Source organism: Schistocerca cancellata, chromosome 2 (assembly GCF_023864275.1).
Source record: "Schistocerca cancellata isolate TAMUIC-IGC-003103 chromosome 2, iqSchCanc2.1, whole genome shotgun sequence".
Classification (NCBI taxonomy): domain Eukaryota; kingdom Metazoa; phylum Arthropoda; class Insecta; order Orthoptera; family Acrididae; genus Schistocerca; species Schistocerca cancellata.
Window position 1 is genome coordinate 868158390 of NC_064627.1, and position 19561 is coordinate 868177950.

The 19561-nt window shown below is 41.7% G+C and overlaps 1 protein-coding gene across 1 annotated transcript; it reads right to left on the reverse strand.

The window, feature by feature from the left end:
• Positions 1 to 4996: 4996 nt before the first annotated feature.
• Positions 4997 to 16896, reverse strand: LOC126159465 (sodium/potassium/calcium exchanger 1-like). The gene is made up of 3 exons (XM_049916552.1): positions 15568 to 16896; positions 15297 to 15471; positions 4997 to 5052 (listed from the first exon to the last, which is right to left on the reverse strand). Exons 1-3 carry the CDS (start codon positions 15733 to 15735, stop codon positions 4997 to 4999), a joined length of 399 nt encoding a protein of 132 aa, XP_049772509.1. The 5' UTR covers positions 15736 to 16896.
• Positions 16897 to 19561: the final 2665 nt, after the last annotated feature.

The window sequence follows — 19561 nt, forward strand, 5'->3', positions numbered from 1 at the left end:
AACCATCATCACGACCGGGAGAGCGGTGTGCTGACCACACGCCCTCCTATCCGCATCCTCAGCTGAGGATGACACGGCGGTCGGACGTTCCCGATGGGCCACTTGTGGCCTGACGACGGAGTGCTAAGGAGGAGTTGAGCGACACAAATGAGAGTTGGTAGGGCTGCTTCTACATCTCAAAGACGATGTACGGGGGTCACTCCAAAAGAAATGCACACTATTTTTGTAAAACTACAGTTTTCATTCTGCATGTGTGAAAGTTTTACAGTGTGTAAATACATCCTTCCCGCTTGTATTCAAACTCAGTTCAACCTGTTCCCGTGAGTGACGCCGTAACAGCGTGTCTTCAAGGTGGCTGCTGCACTTGACGTTCGTCAGAAGCAACGTTCTGTCATAGAATTCCTGTGCTGTGAAAACGACACAATGGGAAACATCCACAAGAGGTTGAAAAAGGTGTATGGAAATTCTGCTGCCGATCGCAGTACAATTAGTCGGTGGGCAAGCAGATTATGTGATGAAAGCGGGCACGGCAATATGGATGATTGTCCTTGCAGCGGCAGGCCTCGTACTGCACACACTCCGCCGGCCGCGGTGGTCTCGCGGTTCTAGGCGCGCAGTCCGGAACCGCGCGACTGCTACTGTCGCAGGTTCGAATCCTGCCTCGGGCATGGATGTGTGTGATGTCCTTAGGTTAGTTAGGTTTAAGTAGTTCTAAGTTCTAGGGGACTGATGACCACAGCTGTTAAGTCCGATAGTGCTCAGAGCCATTTTGCACACACTCCAGACAATGTGCAGAGAGTTAAAAAGTTGGTGACTGCTGACAGACGTATCACAGTGATCGAATTGTCACGCTACGCTGGGATAGGGGAAGGAAATGTTTGCAGAATACTGAAAGTGTTGGCGTTAAAAAACGTTTGTGCCAGGTTGGTTCCCAGGATGTTGACAGTGGCTCACAAAGAAACAAGAAAAAAAGGTATGCAGTGAACTTTTGGAACAGTACGAGAATGGTGGAGATGAATTTCTTGGAAGTATTGTGACAGGTGATGAAACATGGCTCCATCATTTTTCGCCAGAGACGAAGAGGCAATCAATGGAGTGGTATCATGAAAATTCACCCAAGAAAAAAAAATTGAAAACCACACCTTCTGTTGCAAAAGTTATGGCTACGGTGTTTTTCGATTCCGAAGGACTCTTTCTTGTGGACATCATGCCAAGTGGGACCAACATAAATTCTGAAGCATATATGACGACGCTGAAGAAACTTCAAGCTCGACTGAGTCGTGTTCGACCACATCGGCAAAAGCAGTATTTTTTGCTGTTGCACGACAATGCACGGCCACAAGTCAGTGAAAAAACCATGGAAGAGATCACAAAACTCGGATGTACAACACTGAAACACCCGCCTTACAGTCCTGACTTGGCTCCATGTGACTACCATTTCCTTGGGAAACTGAAAGATTCTCTGCGTGGAACAAGATTTGAAGATGATGACGCCCTTGTGCACGCTGCCAAACAGTGGCTCCAACAGGTTGGTCCAGAATTTTACCGTGCAGTTATACAGCAGCTGGTTCCAAAATGGCGTAAGGCAGTTGAGAGGGATGGAAATTATGTGGAGAAATGGAAATATTGTTCCTAAAGGAAAGGCTTACTATCCCTTGACCATTGTTTCGATATATGAAAAAATATCTTCTTCAGAAGTATTGGCCTTATTACATCACGTAATGCAACAGGCGTCACAAGATAAAAGAGCAGTTGGCTTTAGTATGTGACATAAGGTACATGTAACTTGCCCCAATATTTTGTCTTGTGTCGCCTATTGCATCATATGATGTAATAAGGCCAATATTTCTGAAGAAGATACTTTTACAAATATCAATATCATGGTCAAGGGATGATAAACGTTTATTTCCAACTGGTTGTCTGATTTTTCAGTCTATTCTGAATTACATAGCAGCTGTGTAATTCAAATAGATTACACAGTTGCTGTTTCGCAGCCCTGTTTAAGATTTTCAATAAATAAAATGTTTTAATAAAATAATTTATTCTCGTCATTGCTTAGTACATCCCTGTAGCATAACTTCAAATAGATACAATTTCAGAAAAACACTTCATTTGAAAAGTGGTCGTCATAAAATTTGGCAATACTAATACCAACAGTATTTCACAACTTTGTATCTCCCTTGGAATGCATTTCTGGCTATATGTCCAATTGTGTTTTCTGCTCAATATCCTCTCAGGTACCGTTTCCTGCAGTTTCTCCTGGTTCAGAAAAATCGTCCTGTGTATCAAGTCAAGATGAGTTCGACAATCATTCTGGTTACAGGAAACATATAACTGTACATCGGTCTCATATAAAAAAGGCCTATTATAAAAGGGAATGTAGCTATCAATTGTATCTCTCTCAGACGAGATTAATAAAAATCGGGTGATCATGCCGATTATTTGTGTGTAACTAGCTGTATCCTACTACGCTTTGCTGTGACTGCCTGCTTAAATGGAAATGAAAGAGTAGAGAAAGCACACTTTTCTAATGTGTACACGAATTAGATGTAAGACCTAGTCTCCTACTCTCTCCTGTCTCTATCCATCCCTCCCTCACACTTTCCTTGTTCATCTCCTCCTCTTTCCCTCTCAGTCCATCAGTTCCTCCCCCTTTTCTCCGTCCATCTTTTCCCTCTCTCTCTCTGTCTCCTCCTTCCCGTTTGCCATATCCTTTCCTGCCACCCCTCTGTACCTTTCCTGTTCACCTCTCTTTCTGGCTTGAGCCTTGTTTATTGTTATTGCAAATTCAGATTCTGTATTATTTTTCTAATCATAAACCAGTAAGCTAGTGTCTAACAGTTTATAACAGTAACGTGTAAAAATGTGAAGTAAATCGGAAACGTACATTTTGAGAATTTAGGTAACAATGCTTGTGTGTGTGATATATATATATATATATATATATATATATATATATATATATATATATATATTAGAAACACACATACATTAAAAAATTAGGTACCTAAAAACACGCCTGTGTTGGTATTCAGTGTTGTGTCAAAATTTCTAGGTAACCTGCTAAGAAGTTTTGGAGATTAAAGATTCTGAAAAAACTTACATTTACATTTTTATAACATTGCCATTTTATTGAATATACCAGACGGCGTTCCAGACGGGATACAAAAACACTTGATTATTCGAATGCAATGATGTGTCAAAATTTCAAAGTACTCCATGAAGATCTTTGGGAGATTTGAGATATTTTGATATAACATTCCATTGGTTTATGTGCGTTTTTATATTTACCTTTTTTAAAAACTTATGTAACACATTATTTTATATTAATTGAATAACAGTGAAACGCGACTACAGAATTCACAAAGAGTTATATATTTTAAACATCATGTATTAGGGAATTAGGTTCTTAAAAAGAAGCCTGTATTAGAATTCAGTGTTGTTTCAAAATTCAGAGCAACCGGTAAAAAACTAGCGAAGATAGTGACATTGAACAAACCAATATTTACATTGTTGTAATGTTTTCCCTTTTATTACATGTATACCAGATGGCGTTCCAGTAGGTATATAAAAACACGTGAGTATTCGAATGTAGTGCTGTATCAAAATTTCAAAGCAATTCTTGAAGAGCTTTAGAAGATTTGAGATTTTTAAGAAACGAATATCTACGTTTGTGCTTATATACAAACTGTAAATACTCCTAATCACAAATCTCTGTAAGCTTTTGACCTAATGCTTTGAAATTTTGATACAATGTTGCATTGGAATAGGCGTGTGGTTTCATATACCTATTTTTAATGCAAGTGATACATAATTTTTTATAAATTTAACTAACGGGAAAAATTGCTACCAAAAAATCTCAAAACATTATATATATGTGTGTACCTAAAAACAAGCCTGTATTAGAATGGAAAGTTGTGTCAAAATTTTTAAAAAAGCTGTAAACAGCTTTCGGAAATTAGCGATTTTGATCAAATCAACATTTAGATTTTTTTTAATAATAGACTGATAGATAAAACTGAAGCAATCTCGAGTTATTTTTTGACTTTCCGTAATGGAAATTTCTTATAGTCGTTAATGCAGACGATTAAGTATCAATACCCGTTGTAGAACAGATCCTTCTGTTGTAGAACAGATCCTTAGATAACCATGTGTGATTAACGATTTTGCTGAAACGTCTAAAAGCCCGTTCAGTGCGCATAGGCCGCTGTGGCTTTTGAGAACTGGTTATTTGTGTACCTTTGCATCAGATCACACGGAGCAGCCATGATGCCCACTGCGCAGCGGCAAACAGCCCCGGAGCCGTCCGTCGCCGTGGCAGTAGTTACGCCTGTTTAATGAGCGTGCCGACACCCGCTGCAGACCTGCGCGCCACTGCGGGTGGTCCAAGGACGCAGTCCCACGTCACCTCTCAGGAACGGCCCCAGTTTCTCGCAAGCGAAAACCAGGTCTTCGAAAATAACAGGTCGTTCGCCATCGTATCCAAACACATCACATTTAGTCCCTTATCGATAATGTACAGAAACGAGCTCGAAAACATCGAGATAACTGAATAAACTGGAGGTTTATTTAGAGCCAGAGAACTCGACGAAGCTACTTTTCCAAAGTAGAAGGTGAAAATCATCAGGAGGAGATGGAATCAGTGGAGATCTTATAAAATACGGTGACATGTTTCTAAAGCTTAGGATGTTACATTTTCATAACTTGTGCTGGTTGCAGAAGGAAGTACCAGGTGAATGAAGGATTTCTGTTGTTATGTCTCTCTTAAAAAACAGGAAAGCTAAATGACTGTGGAAATTACAGAGGTATAAGTCTGGTAGATACGGCAAATAAGATATACCGTACACCAGAATGACCTCTGAAAGAGTACAAATAATAAATGAAGGACTTCTTCCAGAGGAAGAGAATACGTGTTCGGTACAACGAAAACTCACAGAGAAATGAACAGGCTAACATTATAGAACGCATCGATCATTTACAGATTATATAAAGACATTTAGCCGAACACATAGACGACTGAGAACTTGTCCGTAACATAAGACGACTGTGTTGCTGTAAACAGAATTCTTAAAAAAATTAGGCTAAGAAAGAAACTAAAATTATATCATGAAAAACTATGGGAGTTCCTGTACCTCGCTAGGACTATGAAATGTAGAGAGTTCCCAAGCGATTGATACAGTAGTTCAGTTGTCATAAGCCAAATGCCCAGGATTCGTGAAAGGATGTACAAAATCAAATAAAATAAAAAAGTTAAAGCATTAGAAAGCATTAAAATTTGATCCAGGAAAATGTGAGAAAAATTTCAGTGTGGCGATTACCACCAAAGTCATGAAATTTGTACCACTTGGGAAAAAAAGTCACGGAAGTCGCATGAAATAAAGGCAAAGGCGCCATGCCTAATTCCTTGAATTGAATATCTGTATGATAATGGATTGTCAAGATAAGCGCTTCCAGTTAAAGTTAATCATTTGACGAATCACAAAAGAAGTGTTAGTCTTCAAATATTTCTCGTTTTGTCTTTCTGTTAACACATCCTCCTAAGCACGAGAACACGTATTGTTTGCTCGATACATTTGAAGACAATTTTGCAGCTTCTAAGATGTAATACGGACGTAATATGCGCTTCCAAGTGCGGCAAGAATGTTGATGATCTGTTATGGATTCCGTGCAGTATAATATATAATGTGGTTTAGGTTGGTAAGAACACTTTGAGGCAGTCAAAAGAATATATTTCTGACTTTTGTGGTGGCACGGAGATAGCGGTTACTACTTATGTTCTCCGATCATGTGTTGATCATATACCAAAGATGCTGCAATGGTAACATTGTCCTCTGTCATCCAGAAATGTTTGCAGGTTCAGAGAGAACGGTGAAACACTCGTTATAAACGTTAGATATGTGGGACGGCTTCCTCAGTAATCAAAAAAATGCAGCACTTCACCACACTCCACTGCTCGCGTAGAATGTTTTGCTTCTACATACCATTTGGATCCTTTTAAATTTAAAAATCTTTCGAACTGATGAACTGTAGGAGAAAGAGTGCAAGAAGGAAAAAACGCAAATTTTCGACACATTTGCCCATCTGAAATATTCGTGCATTCTACGGAGAGACTGTCATTCAAGAAAACATGACAGGAGAATTGTTCTGCCGCTCTACGATAAATTATCTTGTTGAGGAGGACAAGCATAGACTTCTGAAAAACTTGTTAAGGTTCTAGTCAGTCAGCTCAACAATGAATAGATGTGGTAAGTTTGGACAACGTCAGCATTGTGCGACATTCCAATTCAACGAACAAAATTTCAAACTTAGCCACATCGACATCGAAGGTTTCAAGTGAAAAGCAAGTAAATCAACAGCTGAACTTTAGTACTTGGACATTTTCTCGTCATCAGTTACGTAGTACAATGCAACGAATATTCCTGCATCATCCTGTTCACTCTCAGGTGCACAGGAAAACAAAGAGGAATGTCAGGATTAGAAAATTGGTAAATCTTCATTAGTAAAGTTCCTCACCAGGGGACGCCCGTTAAGTTATGGCTGCCAGAAAAGAGACTCATTAATTCGTTCTTTACTTTAGCGTGACTAATTCCTCATTATTTGGCATAGTGGTCGCTGAGTTCAGAAAATGCAATCTCCACAAAATGTAACGACAGTTGATCTGAGATCTCAGCAGAAAGCTGTTTGCAGTACTTTGCATATTTTCTACCGGACTACATTCAATGCAATTACTCAGTTTCAGTTACTAGTGGATTGTAATTGGAATGTTCGAAAAAGGGAGATTTGAAAGAAAATTCGATTATAATTAAGGGCTGCAAATAGCGAACCATTAATTAGTTTCGGCTTAATTTATATTTTCTGTCTCGTATTAAGCGAATGTGTGCTATTGTCGTGTCGAGCACATTCCCTGTTATTGTAGTGGCATAATTTAATTTCCTGTGCCAGCGAAGCGACATTCACGCTACACATTAATGCCAGAGTCCTCCGGCCAGTCCACGAACTGAGTAACATTAATTAGCGACAAAGTTTCTAATGTGAAGGTTGAAATTTTATACCTAAAAACAAAAGACTGAAGTGAAAAACAATCCGCAGAAATCTCTGATATTAACAACATCTGCAACAGAATTGTTTATTAAGCCACTAAATTCCTGTCTCTTACATTTATTTTATAAAGTGGACTAAATCTGTCAATTAATTCTTCTTTTATAGTGAAAATATTAATTTCCTGTATATATTATTGCCTTTGTTAACAAAAGCCCCTCTTCTTTATCTAGCGAAATACAACAATCAAACTTTAAGAAAAAATAACGTAAAAATAACGTATATGATAGTATTGCTGTTTGTGTATATTTCTGGCCACCTAATTGAAGGAAATATTGTAGTAATCTTTCAGTTTGCTTTGCAACTAAACAATATTTTACTAGTGCACGAATTACTTTATACTGTCTTAAAGATATCAACGTATCATTATGAATCACCTCTACAGACACCTTCTTTCAAAAACTGGCTGTGGATCAAATGAAAAAGATAATATGTTAGAGCTTTGACATTATCAAAATGATCAACTTTCAATAAAAAAAAGTAATAATTAAGAAAGACTACAAACATTTTAAAAACTGTTAACGATCATTGAAAATATTTATTACTTTTTTTATTTGTACGATATGTTACGCTTTGTATCAATATTAAACTTCTTCCTAAGTAATGGTGTGATTTTAACGAAGGTAGTAATTCATATGACTACTACATCTTTTTATGGCACATGACTGTTGATACATTATGAAATGCTTATATGCACAGAAGAAAATATCAAAGTCTGGTACACGATTAACGTAAATAAACATGAAAACTGAATCACGTGCAAAAACACGAGATATCTCGGATTCTGTTATTTCGTTTGACAGCAGGAAGAAAATTACACTCTTTTGCAACTTGTCCAAAGCACCTACTAGTTATCCACTCAGGTGTCTCTGAAGTTTTTGTGTACTTACTTTTTACCATCTATTGTACATAACAGTAGTATAAGCACAATATGACGATGCTTCATTGCTATCAGTATCAGCCGTCTTAATGCAGAATGGAGTGTTTATACTACTAATGTTCCCCATAGGCTACGCTAATATTATTACAATATACTTATTACAAGTATTTATAAGGTAAAGAACGAAGATTTCATAAAAATTTCTGATGGCGATTTTAAGTCTACATTCTAAATTTCACTGGACTGCGAATATTTATTACGACAGATACTACTCTTTATAATGGCAGCTGAAGGGAAATGGTTACTTAATGAGTTTGCTGTAGGACAAGTATCGATAACAGGAGCAGTATTTTTACCTGTACAGGTTTTATTTCATTGATGAATACTTACAGCCACGTAGAGCAGCACTCGGTACCATCAAGACGATATGCTACTTCCTAAAATATAAATGAAAAGCGCAACGTCCTTGTAAGATGTTCGCTAAGGTACAAAGACTCATTTTATGAAATCGATCAGATGGAGCTACACTTTTAAATATACTATTTTATTCATTACTATTTCAACTGATTTTCCGACACGCTCTTCCACGGCATAAAAAAATAATGTATTTGTTTAGTAATTAATTATCTATAAAGATTTGAAGGAGAAAAAGAGAGGAACGTAAGCCAATGTTCACAGATTTTGCGTCACAACAGTAAACATCTGCCATAAATTTGTATTCTCCATCTGAAGTCAGAGTTGAAAATTCCTTCCATCGCCTTAACATTAGATTAGCCAAGTATAACATGCTTCCTGGCTCGATAGGAAATTGTCTATGTCACTGTTCAATTTTATTTATCTTTTCGAATGCATTGCAATGTAATTACCACGATGAATGACACGTGACTCATTGATTTTGCGTTTCGTGTACAGCACATGTACAAAAACACATGTCAAAGTTCAAAAAACCATTCAGTATCCTGTGTCTTGCTGTGCACTTCAGTATAAATCACATAAAAACATATACACGGTGTTACAGAAAAACGTTTTAAAACTATCAGAGATTTTAGCGGATGAAATTTTAAACATTTTGCTATAGAGAATCTACAGCCAGAAATGTGAAATAAAGTTTCTACAGCACCAGGCGCATTTACACATTCGGTAGATTAAATGAAACAGCAGAATACCGTAGTTTGTACAACGTTGATTGACAATAAAGTGCAATTAAATACTGTAAACCGACTCCGAGGCTTCACAACTGTAAAGTAATATGACGACCGACAACTTGTTTACGTAATGTGCAACAACGAACCATGTTGTCTAATTCTATGTAAGTATCCGCTCTCCGCGATGATGGTATCAAATGCTGTACAGATGCGCTGAACAATCCGGTACTTTCCCTGTTGGCGTTGAGTACACGAACATTTTTACATACCCCTAGAGCAAAAAGTCAAGGGAAGTGAGGTCAGACCAAAACGTTCAATTACCACCTTCCATTCAAACGATATGGTAAGATGTTATGGTGCAGCAAGGTGATCTCTAAGAATTCCAGTCCAAATTTTCACTGACAATGTCACCTGGTAACTTCTCCTCCGGGTAGTGCGTTGATATTCAACAGCCCAGTGGTAGCTGTTGGAAGTTTATTCCACATTTCCGGCTATAGATTCCTCATATAAAAACGTTCAAAAATTTCATCCTTTATCATCTCCTAAATTTTTAAAACGCCATACGCTGTATATTAGACATTTGTAGATCAAGTTGCTCATAATTGTCTATATTTTCTTGGTTGATCATTTTTCACTAACGCTTGCTAGCTTTTTATTGTACAGTACTTTTATTGTTTTATTGTACGCACCCTGTTATTGGCTAAATAAAAGCTGTTAACAAGAAAAAAAAGGAAAAAAAAAGAAGTGAAGAATTTCCGATTACAGCTGTTCAAGACGATTTACTCCCCACGGAACGAGTTTATTACATAGCGCAATTGAAACAGCAATCACTGAAATGTAGATACTTAAAGCAGCATATCTATCTTTGTGTTTCCATGGACCAGACTGAAGCTCCAGCGCAGAGCAAAGGCCTATGACAGGAGTAGTTTGCGAGCTGGTCGCGGTGACCGGTATTTCTACATCTCACCATACCGCCTCTACACCAGAGATTTCAAGGCAGGATGTTCAGCCTCAAAAAATGAATTTTTAAGAGGCCCGTTCAAGTGCTGAATGATATGAACCTACGAGATACTTTGGTGTAATACCTTTAATTCCGTTTTTCTGTAAAGACTTTCTTTCAGGGACAAACAAGTGTTGAAATGGCATAATAAGTGCATAAAGAACGTACCCTAGTTCAGTGAGTGACTGAACCGTATCCTTCGGCTCTCTTTCGTATGACAATTTTAAATGGAGAAAAATAATAAGCGTTCTCTATGCTACTCCCCTACCTAGTTTCCAGTTTCGCTCTGCTTGCAACGTTCTATGTTCTACTGTGTTACACAATGTGTACAACAAATGCTTAGCATCTCTCTAATGTATTTTAGAGATGCGCTTTGCGAATAACAAATCCGTTTTAAATGAATATATTTTTATTTTCATTTAATTGCATCAAAGGTTTGTTATTAACTTACTCGACATATTTTGGAAATATTTCTCATCAGTCATCTTGAACAAAAGCCATTATTCAGTTTACAAAGGATCAGCATATCCGAAGACATTAACAGTTCATTACTTCCATTTTTCCTACGGCTCGGCATGAGCGCCCAATATATCATTTAGTGTTTAGCATTTCCAATAAAAGAGGTATACCCACATTATACACCGTGAGTTTTGGCTTTAAACTTAACAGCATTATGCCCACTATCTCAATTAACACATTATCGTAGGAGGGCCCTGAGTAATGTTTTCATCACTCCAGCGACGCCAAGGGTGTGGAACTGAGTTGAGTCATTATTTTGATTCTGTTTATTGTAAGGAGAAATGAACTGCTGTAAGGTGCATCTATTTAATAGTGTATACAACGGAATATTCGTGGGGATTCTACAAATAGCCATTAGGCAGGTATGGCAAAAAAAGTGAATATCAGAATAACTATGCATTTGATGCTATATTATCACCATCCTCTGCACTTATAACAAATCTAGTTCATCCTTCTCTATGAGCTTTCTGTATCTACAGCGAAAGAAAGCTGTCGAAATAACTTGGGTGTGTTTATTGCCTTGACTAAAATCACTACATCAACAACTCTGAGAATGCAGTACGTGCTTAGAATCTGTTTTACACAGTCGCATCTTGTGATAATAAAGAGGGTAGGACAGTGTCCAACATCGAAGCATTAGTTACAACTAAATCTTTTAAGCTTCAGATTAAATCGTGATGTTTTTTCGTTTGACTGCGAGGACAACTGCGCCATGTTTGTAACGCAACGACTTCCTTTAGTGGTACACTTTGGCAGAGAAAACACGTCAAATTCAAAATTACTCTAAGGATATTTTTCTTCTAGTAATAAATCAAATCTGTAGCATGCATTGTTCTACTTGTGTCTGTTGAGCAGACTGCGCCATGATTCCGTTTTCGACACTTTCTCACCACAAAGGGAATCACTGACCACAGACTCCAGGACATCGTAAACTCCAGTCTACAATTCTTGGTATCGTCAGTTGCAAAACTAGAACCATAATTTTGCAAACCCAAACTCTTGATGCCAAATTCAATAATTTCTACATTTGTAGGTAACTGTTTAGTTACTGGCAAGAGCGCCATTAATCAGTTCACCAGTAGCAGGAAATTTGGACTAAAACACTTCTAAAGACAACCTCTAATTACTCCTAGTTTTTCATTCTGTTCCAATGTTACGCAATTTCACTGTAAGCCCCGTACTGTTACAGTTCAAATTAATAGGAAAGAAAACTGTCTTCTACTATTTCTGTCAGATCCACTGTAAAAGCCAAAAGAGCGTGGCTTAGATTTGTGATGTACTTTACACAGCGAGATTATAATTGCCTGATTTCGGTTTCCTTCACTCATTACCACAGAGATCAACAAATATTATAGACAACAGTGGCATGAACAATTGAACAAACTCATGATTAAATGTCTTTCGACATCCCATTTTCATTCTATATTTTATATTCTGATCCAGCACGAAAGCAAACGAAGATTGGCAATGTTATCATGGCATCTATTCTTGTATTACACAGTTTCTTAGAATGGTGAGGTAACCTCCGTTTCTTATGACTAACAGACCTTTCATAACACAGAAAGAATAACAGTCTGTACTGGAGACATTCTACGGATGACAATAACTTCGAATAATATAGACATCAAATTTATGGAATGGTAAATACGAAATGTTGCAGCGTACAATATCTCCTCAGCGTACTACTTTTATAACTGTCAATAGAGGGCCAGCAGATCACATCGCCGTAAATCACTTTCTATCAGAGATTATGATGGTCTGATGTTTTATTCCTGATGCGCTTCCGGAGAGGTAATAACACTTTTCTGAAAGTTAGAAATCATTACTCGCTAAGCAGAAAATTGACACTGAAGGAGGACTGGTGTCATGGAGAGCGGATGAATGAACGCTATAAATGTCCGCAAATTACTTGGGATGTTTCGCACAAACAGGAAAAAAATGTAAAAATTGAAATGTCTACAGTCAAAACGTAATGCTTTAGGCCAGATACCGTCGACAGTAACTGCTGATAACAAACTGTCAACAGTGAACCACGGCTTTGCTTTAAGTAACAGTCTGTTATTAGAGTGGCGCCACTGATGAATCGAACAGCGGCCCAGAATAGAGCGCGCAGCTGAGCGGCTAGCGCACTTGCAACCGCTTTCTCCCAGTCTGGAATTCAAAATGGCGGCATCATCATGGAGTCCACTTACGTCAATGGCAGACAACGATTTTTGCCGGTGGGGGCGGAGGGTGCCTGTGACCCGGCCCGGGTGGCTCACCTTGTGGCAGGCGCCCCGCCGGAGCCACCGCACGTCCGCGGAGGCACCAGCTCTCAGCTGGGAGCAACGCTTCTCAACGACATCCGAGAGTAAACTATCAAGTCCATTCCTGTTCGATCGACCTCTATTGTCATAAACAGCTTTACTAATTCTTGCGTAAGTAATAGCGCACCATCACTTATACATGACAAATTCGTTAACCGCAGTGCCCGAAAATTTCCATTTTTGTTAGATATAATCGTACAGTCTGCAGAAGTACGTTTATCGCAAATCGTAAAATCAAAGCAGCTCCTTAGTGGCACGCGCTATAATTGCACAATACTTCCCTTGTATACTCCTGTATTTGTAGAATCGTTGTACCGATACGTTGCAACATATTATTCTTACAATAACGAATAACATGTAGCAGAAATTGTTTTGCAGATCGAAACTTACTGCGCGAATAGCATTGGACTCCATTTTCATTTACGATCGTTCAGCTGTAAAGTATTCTTCATATGAGGTAACGGAATGATAAAACAAATGACAAAACAAAATGTGTTTTATTTATTTCACCCTGGGTCGCAAGGACGTGGTGTCTGACCTGCTTTAAACCGTCATAATATGTTTCCAAACCTCGCTGTTCAATTCTTAAACATAATAACTATCACGTAAGTGTTCTTAGATCTTCCAAAGGATCATAAAATTCCTCTCGGTTGCAACCCACGTCATACTGTAAATTAATGTACGAACGTTTCGATCATTATTACAAGTGACCTACAAAAGGGTATGTTCTATATCTGGCAGAAACGGTAGTACATAACGTTTCAAAATGGTCCAAAACCGTGAAGTATTTTATGGAAAATGTCGGTAACTGTTTAAAAACTAATACCGAAATGGAATTTCACTGGACCGAATAATTCCTGGGACGAAAGTTTGTTTCATATCGATAAATAACCAACTGAAAATCTGGTACCTACACTGAAGATCTAATAAACGTATTTCGGTTTTTAGGAGGTTGATTCATTGTTCTAGTGATTTGTAAGTCCTGTACCATATTTACTTCCAAGCTTTGTAGAAGACGACCTACAAAAAATTTAAGTAAAGGAATAAACTGTTGTGACCGCCGGACGGGATAACTGTGATTACAGCGGAGTAGCTGAACTCTGAAAATTTTTACTTGTTTGTTCAGTAGGCTCGGAATAATTATTTCACAAGCTACCAGACTACACTTATCAAATGGCTGTGGTCAGCAGCGTCTGATGATAACCCTCTTTGATTATCCAGTTAGAGCCGATCAGTATTTCGAAGGAGAACGTATCACCAGCAGTGTCAACTTCGACGGTCAGCACCATCTGGTGGCAGGTCTCCTCTGGTCGATCTACTACCTCACCACCGATCGAACAATGGTTAAAGTGTCTATCGCCAGACAATACGGAACAGGTAGTGATGCAAGGAAAGGCAGCCAGAGTTGCAACCAAGATATATGTTTATTTAGTCGGTGGCCAGTTTCGGGATACACCTATTCTCAAACCAATCATTGTTGCCAAGTAAAATTTACGTTCAAAATAACAGTCTGTTAATGAACTTCAGTTGGGACCATACACATATGTACCCATTTTATTTCCTGCTATTTTGGGCGAACATTTTACTTGAAAACATTGGTTGGTTTGAGAATGGGCATAGCCCGAAACTGGTCACCGACTAAATAAACATCCATTTTAATTGCAAATCTGGCTATCTGTTCTTGCATCACAATTTAACACGTGTTGCTGCTGCACATTACCAGGCAAGCTGGTGTTATGCATCAGCGAGGGACCCAGTCAGCATGCAAGAGCATACTGGGGAGAAACAGCTTCAAACCTCTCCCCCCTTTCCCCAGCCCCCATCTCCAACCCCAAACCCATAGCAAAAAATCTTCACTCAGACAGTCCTCTGAGACAGAGGCAACTTGAAGAAAGGCACAACTCTTATGATGTAGTAAATGTAACCAGAGCCATATGTCGTGAAAATCTAAGATGTATTTCATCGTTCACCGTCAAAGTGAACTAACTCCCACCTCTTCTCCTCCAGTATCCCCCAGTCCAATTCATGTCATTCTTACGCTATTGCCAGTATATGTAAAACGCCAAAGTAGAACGAAACTTTGAAGTTCTCCTCGAAGTAGAGGGGTAGTTGAGAACTTCTCGTGTGTCAGGTGATGTAACTATGGCACAGTGGGGATTGAAAGATTCGAAGGGCATAGTGCTTCAGTCTCTCACGCAAAATTCGTAAGTGTTGTAAGAAAAAAAAGTGAGAAATTGAGTGTCGAAACTCTCGCTGACGACGTTCCAGACGATCCTGCAAATGGGTGGGCATAGTAGATCCACATCCAAGCTAAACGGTAGACACAGGAAAATGAAGTGCACGACTACCTTGTACGGCGGGCAGGCAGCAGAGATTGCAGAAAAAAGGATATGGATTGGTGATCATGCGCAGACACCAGCTGCGCGGGCGCGTGTGCTGGTCGAGGTAGCGCAGCGCGATGGGCACGAAGCCCGGGTAGGGCAGCTCCTCCTCCTCCTCTTCCTCCTCCTCCTCTTCCTCCTCCTCCTCCTCCTCTTCGTCCACCTCCTCGTCGGCGCCCGCGGCGCTGCCGGACCGGCGCCGGCGCGCCCCGCCGCTGCCCAGCTCCAGGTCGTCTACGTCGTCGTCGTCGTCGTCGTCGTCGTTCTCGTCGCTGCTGGTGGCGCCCGGCGGCAGGCCGGCGTCGTCTTCGAGGTCGGACAGCTCGGCCACGTCCGACTCCGAGTCCGAGGTCGCGCACGGCTCGTCGCCGCGGAGCTGCAGCACCTGCTGCTGCGAGAGCGCCATGGCTGTCCAACTAGCTAGTGGTCAGCGGTCGGCCCGGCGCGTCATAGCCGCTCCGCCTCCGGCCGGCTCACGCGCGACGCGCTGCCCTATCCCCCCGGCGGAGCAACAGATGCCTGCCTGTTGATATCGCACCCGCTGCGCACCACTGCCGCTGCCCTGGCCAGCTGACTGCTGCTGGCACGCTCTCAAGAGCACACGTGCGAGATCTTCCCTCTCACTTAAGAAAATATTTATAACGCTCACTGCCGTCGGCTCGAGGAGGGCTATGAAAGACTCGGTTCACTGTTGATCCACTCGGTTGCAGTTATTTAATGCTTTAAATGGTGATTCTCTTCTTGTTCTCTCACAAGTTCTACACTATATTCTCTACTCTATCACAAAATAACTCTGGACACGAGATGGGTGAAATACAATTTCGGCGAGTGCAACTGAAGTACTTCTCCCACTCAGTCTCTATACAGTATGCGAACGAAAAAATAATCTAGCTAATTTCTTCGGCTATTGCGAAAGACACAATGGGTATCACTACTCTCTTTTTTTCCTTCCCTATTCTATTCAAAAATATTAACGTTTACGTGAAAGTTTCCAAGCGTATACCTATGGCGTGTAGCAACACTTCGTTCAAAATACTTTTTTTTACAAGTAATTTTTCAGTATACAGTTACTTTGAAGAGGTCAGCTACTAGTCTCCGAGATATTTCACAAATAATCTATTAGGAATCGTTACTTCTTTTCCTCCCGCACGTATCTAATCTCCAGAAGAGTGGACTGCCGTAAAAATTACGATAGTTGCTACGCTAAGCTTCTGACTCGGAGAGTAGAAAAATAGATGAGTGGTCCTCTATAGGACAAAGACGTCTCCCTACGTAAAAGGAATCGCCTAAGACACTGAAATACTTTGTGGAAGATTTCTTCTCGCTCCCGCCAATGTCCTCGAACTCACTGGTCTCTCGCCGGCGATTGCGTAGCTGTAGAGAAGACGCTCGACGAGTACGAACCGGTTGATCCGCGACGCGGAGAACTGCGCCCGAGTTCGCCGCCGCCCTGCCCCCGGTAGCAGTGGTAGCCGCCTCCTGGGCGCGCGAGAGTCCACGCGCTCTGCGGTGGCTACGACCGAGCACTGGCTCCGTTCCTCCGGCTGGCCGCAGCTGCGCACGTGCGCCCCCTTAGGTAGGGCTGCATATCTCGACGAGGAACGCGCGGAGGGCCATGGAGACGCTGCGGTGTGCGGACCGCCGGCGCGGCGCGGCGGGACTGCGCTGCTAGCTGGCGGCGGCGGCGCGCATGGCGGAGGCGGCGTCGGCAGCGTCGGCGGCGGCGTCGCGGCGCGTGGCGGCAACTGTCCGCGGCGGCAGCGGCGGGCGGCGGGCGCGGGTCAGGGACGGGCGCGAGCGTGCGGCCGCGCATGCGCACCGCCGGGGCCGCCCCCGACGCTCCGCCTCCCCCTCCCCCCCTCTCCCCCTCCCCGTCAATAGGGAGCGGCACAAATTTCCGGTCGGCGCGCGGCATCTGCTTATTAACTGCCGACAAGTTCTCGCCTCGCGTCGTCCAAGGCGCTTCAGCTTAACCTAGCACCGAAACCTCGCCGTAACTAGTTCCTATCGCGTATGTGTGTCAGTTCTGTGGAATATATAGCTCCAGAGTGGGAAGCCAGAGCATATTACCGAACATCAGTGGAATGCTCGGAAGACACCAAATTCGATAATAGGTGGTAGCCAATCATTGATACATCAGGAGAAAAAAATCAGCACGAGATCGACTTCACGCGATAACGAACACACGAAATGGGTCGGCAACATTTCTAGCAGCTATATTTTGTACAGGTGCTGCCCGATCTCATAAAATCATAATACACTGCCGGGGGAAAGAATTAGTGCACCTGTAGAGACGACGTCGATTATGATCCGATGACGGCACATGTCACTGGGGAGCAGCAGATATATTCCAGAATGAGATTTTCACTCTGCAGTGGAGTGTGCACTGATATGAAACTTCCTGGCAGATTAAAACCGTGTGCCGGACCGAGACTCGAACTCGTGACCTTTGCCTTTCGCGGGCAAGTGCTTTACCAACTTAGCTACCCAGGCACAGCTGTGAGGACGGGGCGTGAGTCGTGCTTGGGTAGCACAGTTGGTAGAGCACTTGCCCGCGAAAGGCAAAGGTCACGAGTTCGAGTCTCGGTCCGGCACACGGTTTTAATCTGTCAGGAAGTTTCAGCAGATATATTGACAATGATTTCAACGTCGCCCACCAACAGATAGCTAATGACGTACCTACCAAAGTGCCATCTGTGTCTACAATTTAACAGGGAATGTGTGCAGCCAAAAGGCTCAGTGTGGTGCAACTTACAAGCAGGCATACATGCTAAGGAGACCCACTCCTTAAAGCCAAGTGTGCGAGTTTCAAAGGGGTCAAATTGTGGCCTTCCGAGTGGCGGGATGGTCGTTTCGGAGTACTGTCGCACAAGTTGGACGTGCTGCGTCAGTTGTTCAACGATGCCGGTATCACTGGTCAGCTAAACATTACCACACCAGTCGACGAGGTTTTGGACGTCCATGCAGCACAGACGCCCGTCAGGATCGTCGTGTCTTAAGAGCATTAGTGGCAGATCGTATAGCTACCAGAGCACAGATAAGATGGCTTTTGAGCCCAGAGGTGTCAACACACAGCCTTACGAAACGGTTACTAGCAGTGGGACTAACGGCACGTACGCTGCTAGCCTTTCTCCCACTCACGCCACATCGTCGATGTCACATCTCGACTGAGGCCGTCAGAGGATCTCTTGGAGGATGGAGTGGCGAGCCGTGGTCTTCGGCGATGAAAGCAGATTCTGCCTGCACGCAAGTAATGGTCGTTTGCACGTAGGATGTAGACCTGACGAGCTCTGACTCGTAGACAACATTTGTCCAAGACACACCGGCCCACTCAAGGCGCGATAAGATACAAATATTGTTCACCTTTAATGTTTCTGGAGGGGACGCTAACCACGCTAACCAGCGCTCGGTACTTGTAGAGCGCTGTTAGACCCGTTCTTTCGCCATTATTACAATAGGAAGGTCATGTGTTGTTCGAACAGGATAATTTTCGATCACACCGCTGCCCGTGAAACTCAACATGCAGCAACTTACCTTGCCAGCACGATCTCTGGATTTGTCTTCAATCGAGCACATACTTGATATAATGGGACGAGAAGTGGCTCATGCGACTCGTCAACCAACAACTCTATTAGGCCGTGGTCGATGTATAAAACTTTCTCCTAACGTTTCTGCTCCGACTGCTGGAGACATCTTCAAGGGTAAAATGGATAACTGCAACCGGAACTCAAGGGAGCACCGATTATGTAGGCAGTGTAGAGGGCACCACAGTCTATCACGTGACGTCGGCTACGAGATTATCATTGGTATTTCCAACATTCTAGATTGAAAGTAATCGATCGTCATTCTTACGCTGTAACGTTGACATCCAAACTTTGTCTACTCTAACACAATCCCATTTTCTGTTAAAATTATTATCGTATTTGTAGATCTCAATTGCCTCAATATATGTACGTGCATGATAATGCCATGTTACGATATGACACCCGTGGCAGTGAATTTTATTTTATGATCACCCTCTTAGTAAAGATGTTCCGCTACGGCCGATTTATCCGTGCGTCCTAGGAGCCAATTCCTCTTTTGTGCAACGAGACGGGTGTTGTCACTTCTTTTTGTGGTACCAGTCCATAACCAAAAGGAATTTTATATACACCCGGTGTAGCCAAAGGATATCGTACATCTTTTACCGATATTAAACATTCTTTTATCTTCCTGGTGGGCCTGAAGGCAGT

Coding starts and splice junctions, on each gene's coding strand:
- LOC126159465 (XM_049916552.1), bottom strand. CDS start 15,735: ATGGCGCTCTCGCAGCAGCAGGTGCTGCAGCTCCGCGGCGACGAGCCG. Junction 15,472..15,567: donor ACGACGACGACGACGACGAC/GTAGACGACCTG, acceptor GAGGAGGAGGAG/GAGGAGGAAGAGGAGGAGGA. Junction 5,053..15,296: donor CTGCCTGCCCGCCGTACAAG/GTAGTCGTGCAC, acceptor TTCTGTTTACAG/CAACACAGTCGTCTTATGTT.